The sequence below is a fragment of the Rhodnius prolixus genome, unplaced genomic scaffold (genome assembly GCF_049639745.1).
Source record: "Rhodnius prolixus isolate KJV_2025 unplaced genomic scaffold, Rpr scaffold_6, whole genome shotgun sequence".
Taxonomy (NCBI): domain Eukaryota; kingdom Metazoa; phylum Arthropoda; class Insecta; order Hemiptera; family Reduviidae; genus Rhodnius; species Rhodnius prolixus.
Genome location: NW_027411634.1, coordinates 25,551,998 through 25,564,003, shown reverse-complemented (window position 1 = coordinate 25,564,003; position 12,006 = coordinate 25,551,998). Strand labels below are relative to the sequence as shown.

The window sequence follows — 12,006 nt, the reverse complement described above, 5'->3', positions numbered from 1 at the left end:
GTACATTGCCTGTCAATGAGATTAACAATAAATAAGGCAAATATTTGAAGTAAATGTAATCTATTAAAGCTGAATGTACAATACCATCAACAGGGCAACCAGTACAATAACAATTGTTGAACATTCAAGGCTTAAATAGAAACAGACCAGCAATTTTTATAGATATTTTATTAAATTTTGGGTTCCAACTGTAATTGGAATATAAGAATTTTTTATTTTTTACAGAGATCATTGATAATTTATAATGCGCTATAACTAGATTTTACCTAAGCGTCAATATAACCACCAGTTTTAAGCTTTTTTATATTTTTTAAAATTAAAACCTAAGAATCTATACATTTGCCAAAGAAAGATGGAAACCAGTACAAATCTTCTTCGCCTTGGTTATCTAGCCAAGCAAGTCCTTCGATCAAAACACCGTCTAATGCTTTTTTAGCTCTCTCCTCACTCCATTTTAAAGAACTTATTAACTGGCCAGCAAACACAAACCCTTTTTGAGAAGCTAAGGTAAGAACCGTTGTTTGATCCATGCTAAGTTCACCAGGTACTGATTGAACCATATAATTACCTTTGCCTACCTGAATAATTTTAAAGCCATTACCAAAAACATCTAATTTCTTGGCTGCACAAAGTATGTCATCTGATGTAACTGCCTGTGCTTGTCGTCCACGTGATTTAAGAAGTTTTTGCCTTAGTTCTTCCAAACCAATAAGTCCACCATTTTTATCAGAAGTAGCTAAACATACTTCAACAATTTGAACGCCAAGTTCATAATAAAAATCACCAATATTTAATACGGACCAAAAACCTTTATTCGAAGCAAGTGGATCCACACCAATCGCTGCACACATTTCTTGAAATTGTCTTCTAAATTTTGGGTTTTTCTTAATTTCGTTTCTATGTCTGGTAGCAAATTCTTCTAAATGGGCTCTAAATGCTTCCAATTGTTTTGTCATTTCTTCAAACTCTCTTTCTTGTAATTCACATCCTTTATCTCTATAACGTTCTTGTTCTAATTTCTGCTTATGAATTGCACCAACACCTGCTCTTCTTCTCATTTTTAATTGTTATTTTGCTATTCTCACCTAAATAGTCCCACTAACTCGACACAGAGGAGGATAACACTACAAGAAGGTTATGCTTCCACCTCCCACTGCGCAACTCACCATCACCACTGACTGATCCAGTCCCGTTGGTCAATTCGTGAAAGTTCAATAGAAGCGGGCTTTTTTCCTTCATTTAAAACTCAGTAACAAGCATAAGACAACATTTTCATTCTATCAATATTTTCGATGGATTGAGTTCTTTAGAAACATTGCCAGCGCAACTAGATTTTTTTTTTCGAGGAAGAGGTTTTGGTTTGAAAAGTAACTCCCTTACTTTTTCATGTTCAACTTTTCTTTCATTTTCAATGCAACATCCTTATTGAGATTGTTACTAAGAATATGTATGTTTACATAATAAGTTAGACATTATGATCTCCTATAGCTATGATATGTTAATAATTGGAGATCATAAATAATTAAGTATTTAGTAACTTTAAACTTATGAAAAAGCTAGTCGGAATTTATTTATTTGTGCTGATAATTAATTTAATTCAAGAATATAATTTTCTCTGACATCCAGCCTGTTCTTCTGTCAGGTTTTGCGAAGCTAATTCAAGAAATGTGAGACAGCCTAGATTTTCTTGTATTGTCTGGTTGCCCGGGAATTCAGGACAAAATCGTAAAGAGATGGCAGTCTCCTAGCTTGGAAACTCTATGTGCTCTCAAAGGACTAAGCCAGTTAAGTAAAGAAAAATGCCGCAGTAATGCAGCGTTTGAATATGACCTATAGTAGTAGAATCAAGAATGAAAACCTCAGGCAAGAGGCAGGCGAAAAAGTTCATGATTAGCCACTGGCCTAAATTAACTAAGGCATAACTCCAACATGGACAGGTGCCATTCGTGCATTAAAGGACCACTACAGACTGAATAATACTTGTAATGCGTGGGTCTGCCAACTTATATATAGCCTTTGTATGTTAAGAAAGAAAAAAAAAAAACAGCGCTACACATAGCAAGGACTGAAGGACCGATAGGGTGCACTAAATACATGCCTTACTCTGAATTCTACCTCTAATCAGACAACCTCGACTGAAGAGGTTCTTTATCTTTATGGTGCTACAACAAACCTTGGGACGCGATGGATTAGACAGATTAGTCATCCTCCAATCCAATCATAATCTAAAATTTCTTCCAATTATGTGATTAGAGAATTATGTTTGAAAGCAGACAACAGATGGATCGGCAAAAGTGCGCCTACGAGTGCCCTAATCGTAACAATGAGGTACTGCAGACCGGTAGGATTAAGTGGTTTTTGCGTGTGGCGTTTGCTTTTCAAATTCTGATCCAACGACCCAATTATTTAATTAATATATGAATTACTTTTCCCTCCGAAGAATTCAATTAATAGATATTTAGTACCAGCTGGTTGTCTATTTTTATAAGGTGAGGACACAAGTACCTATTCCAAGCTGTCTCGATGTCAATGATATCAGGGTATAATTTATAATTTTTGTGAGAGACGCAATCACTAAAGCCATACTTAGCGGATTGATAATCTTAAGTTCAACGTAGGATAATATTTAACTCCTAATTTCAGTAAAATTTCTTACAAAAGTGCAGCGGAAGTTACACCTCTTAAGAGGACTCATATTTCATATTTTTTGAGGGGCGAGAAATATAATTTTTTTAAACAACTTCTCTTAATCGACTTCAGTTAGGAAACTACCTGGAAATTATTGAGAGTTTATTTGAAGTCTCCAGCCCCCCCCCCAAAAAAAAACACCTTTCGTATGTCGCATTATTGACAGGCGAGTTGTTTTCTTATAATACTAAATTTGACTTTTCCCTTTTCGCCTTTTTTTAGGAGTCAATTTACGACTTAGTTTTCATGATTTGTTCATTAGATGTTTCATGCGGATTATTTTTTATACAAATTTTGATCCCCCTTTCAGGAGAAAGAGGCAAATTCGAAAGATCCTTTCTTAGTGAGTTCTACTTCATAAAAGATACCTCCTTATCAAAGCGCGGAGAACATGCATGATATGTTGAACAAATAACGATAATATCCAGCACTGCGGGAACCATCACAATTTTCTAGCTATTGAAGATTTCGATAAACAAACACAAAGATAATTATTTTGCTTCTAGGGAAATAATGGTTGGCTAAAGGGTAGAAGTTGGGTTGAAAAGCCTGACAGGAAATTACTAATCCCATCAATAAGTTAATTGAAATAAGTCAACGATCTTCTACAATAGAAGAATTAGTTAACATCACAGCCAAAAGATAGCGAAAGTTTACTGAACTCAATGTGGCAGGATTCTTTCTTTTTTTATTTCCCCAATAGTGCCTTTTTTTTTTTTTTTTACTTGCTGTAATTCCGCAATAGAAATTGGCCAATAAAGTAGCTTACCATTATTTCTTTACATTTTCCTCTCCTAAATAGTCGAGGTTTGGCAAAAGTATTAAAGTAATAATGAGAGGGGACAAAAAAAAAATTTGTGAATTTCAGTTTCTACATATCCGAACCAACCTTGACTGTGAATTTTATTATTTTGCAAAATGACTATTTGAAAAATGACTATTTATGGCTTAATTTTTAAACAAAGGCTAAGTTGATTTTTAGTGACTGTTATCAGATAGCCAGCGTTGTTCAATAGCCTTCAATTATCGGAATATTAATTAATATTGGTGTTACCTTTTGTGTTTAAAGCATTGTGTTTTGAACTATGGTACTAGTGTAGGTGCCAAACACGGTTATTGTTTTGGTTAATTTTATTATATTAATCAATGCATTATAGAATATAATCAATTTATAACTGCCTTTAAGCATTCCTCTTGCAAAAGCTTACGTCTGTAATTCGGCTGTTAGTTAACCATTAAAATTCACCACAAGAAAATATCACATTTTACGAAGAAATATTCAATTTTTTTTGTAACATTTTCTGAAAAGGTCTGCGATTTTCGGAAAAATTTTCTCTGTTACTTTTACTTAAAATAGTGTCAGGTTAGAGTTAGTGTTAAGGTAATAAAATATCTAGCATTCAACAAGTCTTGGTTGTCACTATTGGAAGAGTGGGGCAAAGGGAGAAGCTGCGCGCTTCCTATATCTTATATCATTAGTGTGTTATACTCGACTGTAGGTACATGCCCTTAAAAGGTTTAATTTGTAAAATGTGTTTGCTTTAATTATTATAATAATATAACTCTTATTGTGTTGTTGTTTATAATATTCAGTATTCTTATTTTCCCCCTTTAACCCTAACAGTTGGGTTAGCAAATATCATTTCATTGGAGTGTAGAAGAAATCTGGCCCCTATATTTATGCACAATTAAGAAAATCTAAGTGTTGCCGAAATTTCCAGATGAAATTTTAAAGAACATCGGCTAGACAATGTATGACTGGCTTAAAAAAACAAATTTATATACAGGAAACTAGGAAATTCCAGCAAAACTAATGATGGATTTCCTATCTTTTTATTTTTCAAAACCACTACATCCAAAACTCGCTGATCTAAAGTGAACAATGAATACCTGGGTTAAAAATATAGTGTTAGAATCCTAAATCAAGGATTTCCCTATAAAAGTAATGAATACTTCTCTATTTTACTCTTTTTTTCAGTACCTCTACATCAAAAAGTAGCCGACCTAAGCTTTACAACGTACTCCTAGCTTAAAAATAAGCTTTAGAAACAGTAAAAAAAGAAATTATTGTAAAAGTAACGAAGATTTCACTATTTCTCTCCATCTTCAATACCTCTACATCAGGGGTGGCCAACCCAAATGATCTTGTGGACCACTTAAGAAATTCATTATAAGCCTACAGGCGGCTTAGTAAATAAATAGCATCTCAATTAGATTAGACCGACTACAAAAACTTTTAGCAGTGATAAGTCAGATCATAATTAATTATTATTATTGTTTTTATTATTATTCATGCATATAAACGTATAATGACAATTACAAGATAATCGAATAATACTTAAGCATAACCATATAGTGAGTGCTTCATACAATTATTTGTCCCAATCGCCAATCGCATGGAGTTTTGTTGTAATGAAATGATTATAGTCATTCGTCTTAATGAGCACTATAACCGCAGGCCACAATAAACACTACTGGAACAATTACTTTTTAATTAGGTCTACACCTTATGGCACCAATTTAGATTAATACAATTTTTTGAATAAAATATCTAAATGTATTTTCTATTTATGTTTTATTCGTAAAAAAGAAGAGAATTAGAAGTAAAAAAAGTAAGCATAACGTAGAAGTAAATAGAAGTCCCTTCCAATGACTGATCAATTACTATCAGGGTATGGTCTACCGGAAATTGCTACAAGTTCCTGCTTCAGAATTCTTCCCAATCATAATTTTTTGAATTAAAAATTTCTAAATATAAAACTTTCACTTTACCAAACTTGTTTTTATTTTTGTAATTAATTCTCCATTTCCATTTCATATTTACCAAAAAAAAAAAAATTAATAAATAAATGAATGAATAAAACCCCATAGAATTTTTCTTTAACTACGATCCATATGATTCTAATTGGCATTTGTCTTAAAAGTTCAGGTTTTGTAATCAATTTATTCACTAACATATACTGCCACTTAAAACATAGAGTGGTTACCTGACTCCCTCAGAACAGCGTATTAAACAGACATCTTAATGAAGTCATCTTCTTTAGTAAATGACTCATCTTCTACACTTAACCTTTGTCAGGTCAGTTTCAGATAACGACGACTTTACCGTGGGCACAGTTTCATGTGTGATTCGCCATTAGGTTGTATTCATTGGAGATGATTGTGAAGATCAGTACTAAAGATGCATTGAAACGTGTACTCGTTTCAACATGTTACTTTTCTTCTAACATTTTATGATTTCTTTCAAGTTATAATTAAGGATTTGATTATAATGAATTTGTAATTATCTATTTAGGATGTATTGGATTATCCAATCTGTATTTTTTTTTTTTTTTCTGTACTCTGAGACAATAGGTAATCTAAAATAGAAGTGATGTGACCCACCAGCAAAACTTTTTGCGAAAAAAATTGAAAAATGACCCACTTGTAAGAAACGTTGCCGGCCATAAGAACTGGAAGAAGCTCACATATTAAGAAGTTGCATCGAATTAGTATAAATTTATGCAGGAAGAAAAAGTGGCATATTGGTAAAGATTGATGTGTAAAGTTTGTTTTTTTTTGTTTTGGTATTTTTTCCTGAGAAGCATAAATGATATATATTTTCTCATACGAGGGTCGTTTGAAAAGTCCGTGCAAAGTCAGAGAGATAGCACCACTGGCGCGTATCGAGGTTATGTTTAGTTAGTAGCATCTCTTGGAAGAATACACACCAAGTTTCAGCCAGATCGGTCTATTTCTTTGTGTTTGGCATTCGTTTGAATCGAGGAAGTCGAGTGATTTTCAAAAAATGGACGAAAAAGAATTTCGTGTGTTGATTAAACACTACTTTCTGAAAGGCAAAACGCCTCAGGAGACTAAAGAGAAGCTTGATAAACATTATGGTGACTCTGCACCTTCGATTAGAACAGTTTATAAGTGGTTTCAAAATTTTCGGAGTGGCCATATGGGCACAAGTGACGCTGAACGTTCTGGACGCCCTGTTGAGGTTACTACTCCAGAAATCATTGATAAAATCCATGATATGGTGTTGGATGACAGAAGAGTGAAGGTGCGTAAGATTGCTAGTGCTGTGGGCATCTCGAATGAAGGGGTACATAATATTTTGCATCAACATTTGGACATGACAAAGCTATCCGCAAGATGGGTGCCGCGATTGCTCACGCTTGACCAAAAACGAAATCGTGTGAAGTGTTGCAAGGACGGTTTGCAGCTGTTCCAGAAGAATCCGCAGGACTTTAAGCGTCGTTTCGTCACTGTGGATGAAACATGGATACATCACTACACTCCTGAGACCAAAGAACAATCTAAACAATAGGTTGCCAAGGGGGAATCTGCGCCAAAAAAGGCGAAGACCGTTCCTTCGGCCGGAAAGATTATGGCGACTGTCTTTTGGGATTCGCAAGGAATAATCCTCATCGACTATCTGGAAAAGGGTAAAACTATTACAGGTGCATATTATTCATCGTTATTGGACCGTTTGAAAACCGAGCTGCAATAAAAACGCCCACGATTGGCCCACAAAAAAGTCCTTTTCCATCACGACAACGCACCAGCTCACATCTCAGCAGTTGTGGTCGCAAAGTTAATGGAAATAGGGTTCCAACTCGTTTCACATCCCCCCTATTCTCTAGACTTGGCTCCCTCGGACTACTATTTGTTCCCCAATATGAAGAAATGGCTGGCGGGAAAAAGATTTTATTCAAACGAGGAGGTGATTGCAGAAACGAATGGCTATTTTTCAGACTTGGACAAATCCTATCATTCGGAAGGGATCAACAAACTAGAGCAGCGTTGGACGAAGTGTATAAGCCTAAAAGGAGACTATGTTGAAAAATAAAAAAGGTTTACCCCAAAAAATTAAGTAGTTTTTATTTTTGCACGGACTTTTCAAACGACCCTCGTAAAAGCAAAAATTTAACTGTTTATGCATTTAAATTGATACACTTTATTTACAATTTGTCCTTGTTATTCCGCAGTTCCAAATTAATTTTAATTAGTGAGCGATTAATGAATTTATTTACCCGCAAGACTTTGGTGTAATGCGGCCCTAATATCATCAATGTATGTATAACTATAATAACTTTCAGTATGTTTCCCTCCATTCTTGAAAACTAAACATTTAAATAATCGTTTTGTAAATTTCTCAGATGAATAAGTTGCTTCATGAAATATGTTGAACTTTTTATTACTGCAATGATTAAAATTTTAACTGATAGATTCCTCTACAAATTTAAATTTCAACTAAACTTTAAGGTATTTTTAGCATTAATTTTATTTGACTAGGGAGAACATATTAACGACTTTATGAAACCTGCTTATGAATGCACTAAAGTAAAAGGGCTTTTTCACCAAATCCCACATTAAGGAAAGTTTAAACTAATTTTAAAAATCTAAATAACTCTAATCCAATTGAAATTACTAATTTTCATGGAACAGATTCTACTAGTAACAGGATTTATATCTGTTCAGAGTTGAACATCTAAAGTGATTGCCGCTTTTAAAATATGGACACAGTTTTAGAGATAGCTGGACTTGACAGTTTGTCAGTGTTTCTATAATGCAATAGAGATCCACTTTCCTAAGTATAGTCAGTTCTGACATATTGATCTATAACTCTAATATTCAATTAATAACATCCTAGTTACTTATTTAACCGCGTTTTAACCAATGACCAGATAAACTTTTTAAATATGCTAAAGGAAAGTTTGAATTTCAATTTTATGATGATGATACTCAGAGCTCTTAAATTATTAAAACTGTTGTTTTGTACTTCTTTTTTTTTTTTTTGAAAAAGTTTGGGGGAAACATTAAAATTTTTAATAAACTTCTTTTAAAAAACATCTGTGCTATGTGATTGGTATTTGTTTTACGAATATTTTTTTTATATACTAAGTATTTTATTTGGGTACAAAATTAAATCTCTCCGGTTCTCCATTACGTACAACATTGTTTCAAATTACTAATTTAATTATTATTTCACCTCAACATTGTTTTAGACTTTTAAAATTCATAAATTTTATCTCATTTTATATATTAAATTAAACATTTATTGCCTTAAATGTTTCTGTCGACGATCAGTTGTTTAAAAAGAAAGAACAAAAACATTCGACATTCGAACGTTTCAAAAATTGGCTTACATGAAGTGCTTATAATGGTTTTATCAAGATTTTCATGGTAAATAATTTAGATAATCAGGTAAACCTCAACTTCACTTTTTGTAAAAAACACTTTAAGAAGCTGGTAAGATCATCACTAATGTAATAAACTGTACCTCCTTGCACAATTTAAAAGCAACTTCAAGTATTTAGAAAAAAACTTAAGTTTTAAAGAAAATAAGAGCTAAAGAAATGGTTAAAAAAAATGCTCCAAGAGAAAGTATGCTATACTTTGGAAATCAATATACGCACTTTTTTATCTATGTAAGGTTGGGGATGTTTCCTGCTTTCGGGCATTTTTATAAAATAAAGAATTCAATGGGCGAGAAAAATCAGGAAAATAGATTTAAATTACAGGAAATCCAAGTTCAGTAAGTCATACAAAAATTATTAAAATTCAAAAGGAGTAGAACTTTTAAATAAACGAAATATTCACAGCTATTCTAGCGTCAAAAATCCAACAGGTATCATTACAATAATTCTTAACGAACCTTCTCTTAAGGTTCACACAAACAAGAGCTTAATTGTGGTTACTTTTATGAAAACTTTACCTCTAACTTTGTTTATATTTTGTCTCGTTGAGTTTCTGGAATTATGAATACAAAATTACGAATTATAATTAAGGTTCTTTTATTAATATTATGTAAATAATGGTTTATATTTTCTGAATGGACTTGTTTCCAGAGAAACTATTAAAAAGGTTAATTTTTAGCTTTTTTAATGTAAAAAGTGCAAAATCTTTTGGGAGGATTTATTATTTTGAAACCAAAAAAGAATATGGATAATTAAAATCTCCATTGGACTAACTATCCATTCATAAAAAAAACCTGTTTTTGATTGCGAGAAGAGGTACACTGTACATTCTTGTCAGTGACTAGCATTATATACTCTATTTAATTTAAGGAATTTATAACTAAAGCCTGTAATTGTTTCAATGATCCTATTGCATGCAACAAATATGGCTAGTTCAAAAGAAGACACATCTGAATTGGGTCTAAGCTCCTAAAGTGAGAAAAAAAAAGTGTTAAAATTGGCCATTACATAACGTTGCCCACTTCTCCACCAAAAACATCACAGGTAGCAGTAATGAATAAGTTTAAGCCTAAAGGCCCTTAATTTACGTTGATACAAGGAAACTTATGAAATATTCATCGGGTTATTTTCGCTGAAGATTTTTTCCCCTCATTTTTATTAATGGCACCATTAGTAGCTTGTGGATATTTAGGATTATAAGATTTAAATGTTTCCCTCACAGCCAATTGTGAAATAATTTTAAGTCTTTTTATCTATTTGAGATATTTAACAAGAGCGCATAAACTAAATAGTTTTTCATTTGGTTACGTATTATAAAAATGTACCCCACCGCCTTTGACACACATAAAGCTCAATTTAATGATGGTGTTCAATCCAATAATGGAGCAAATATTTCTTTAAAAGCTCTTTTCCTCCTTAAGAATTCACTTTCCAAAAATACAAAAAAAATCCAATAATATCTAATAATACATAGCGAACTGATTCACAAGAGTTTATCGAAGTAGTTTGGTTATCTATTAAGTTACTTTAATTTTATGGTCAAAAATCATTTCTCATAATTATACTTACGAGGAACTTTCGCTTTATTAAATAAAGATCTTAGTAATTTCATAAAAATGTATGTCTAACAAGATAGGATTGTCTGTACAGAATAAATAAGAAATCTTCACCGCAGTGGGAATACAATGAAGAAGAAGATCTCAAAATATAATAATGATATGCCCTCGCTTTATAAGAGAAAGAAATAAAATGCTCAATACTCTTATAGAACTGTTCCATTGCGAGCAAATTATCTTTTCCAGAAAAAAAAGAGAGAAAATTGTTAAGACGATCTAAACTTGTGAAAAATCTTTTTAAACAATTTAAAAAAAAAAATTATTTAGTAATTTCAATCTGTATAAATATGTACAATTAGAAAATAGGAAAGCAGTTAAGATGTATTGATGCGTGAAGAGCAGGAGGAGAGAAACTACCCAGCGGTAGCACTCTCTTATAGGAGAATAATGATGTTTAGCTCTTCAGACTGTAAGTATGTCGCGGGGCCATTGACGATTCAGTCGGTGAGGAGGACTTTTTAAAAATAAAATCAAAACACAGACTAAGCCCATAATTGAAACCTAATTTAAACGTTATAACATTATAAAGCGAACAAAATAATGAGTCTAAACAAAAAAAAAGTGGAGTATTAGAATAAAGAATTTTAGTGAGGAGATAAAGAGTATAGTAAAAAAAAATTAAGACTCAGAATAGGAGCAAAGTTATTGGGACAAGAAGAGTATTAAGAGTATAAGATCATTAAAAAGTAGCATATCCTAACATTGAGAGATCAATTATTGAAGGAATTCATAAAATTGTATAATGAGTTTCAGTAATTTTTTAAAGAAAAATTATATTAGCCTTTATACAACTGGGTTTAAGAGAGAACTAGTCCAATGTTGACATAATATTATCTGTAGAATATTAATAAATATGGTAATGAAAGTAATTAATAAATCTGAGAAAGCGTTGTTGTATTTATTTCTTAATTTTCACTTCGAAGAAATATTTAACTGACCGGGAATATTCTAGAATTAGTCGTAACTATATTACAGCATTTTTAGTATGGAAAGATTTGGATTAATTAGTTATAGAACCTCAAGTTTCAAGTGCTTTGCCGGTGATGTTTATTATATAATATTTGAATGATATTTTTGAATCGAAGTTGATCTAATAATTCATGAAAATAAACTGATGTTAAGCATTAAGATATTTTGAGAATTAATGTTTTTTGAGAACTACGTTAATGAAGAATAATGTTTTTGTCCTATTATAATTTCATCCTGAGGGGATTTTTTACCTCTAAAAAAATGTTTAAATCTTTAGCTAAGAAAATATAAAAGAGAATATCAGCAATGGGTCAGGTGTGTTCATTAAGGAGCTCCTAAAAGGTTTTACCAAAAAGATATTTCTCAACTGAATATGAAAATGGAGTTGAAATTTTAGTCTTAAGCTACCAAGGTGACGTAGAAAGAAGAAAGTACAGTACAGGTAGTGGTTTAATTTATTCTAAAATTTCAAGTCTACAAATAGAGAGTTCTACTTTAATTATTTGACTGAACTAACAATTATAAGAATAGGGACTTCTGTTCAC

The 12,006-nt window shown here is 32.1% G+C and overlaps 2 protein-coding genes across 3 annotated transcripts in view; both read right to left on the bottom strand.

Moving 5' to 3' along the window:
• LOC141461484 (neuronal acetylcholine receptor subunit alpha-3-like) overlaps nucleotides 1–12,006 on the bottom strand; it is a 200,028-nt gene that overhangs the window by 67,314 nt on the left and 120,708 nt on the right. The gene's annotated exons all lie outside the window — the stretch shown is intronic.
• Nucleotides 152–2,090, bottom strand: lsn (vacuolar-sorting protein SNF8). The gene has a single exon (XM_074142645.1). The coding sequence runs from the start codon at nucleotides 1,056–1,058 to the stop codon at nucleotides 324–326; it is 735 nt and encodes a 244-aa protein (XP_073998746.1). The 5' UTR covers nucleotides 1,059–2,090; the 3' UTR covers nucleotides 152–323.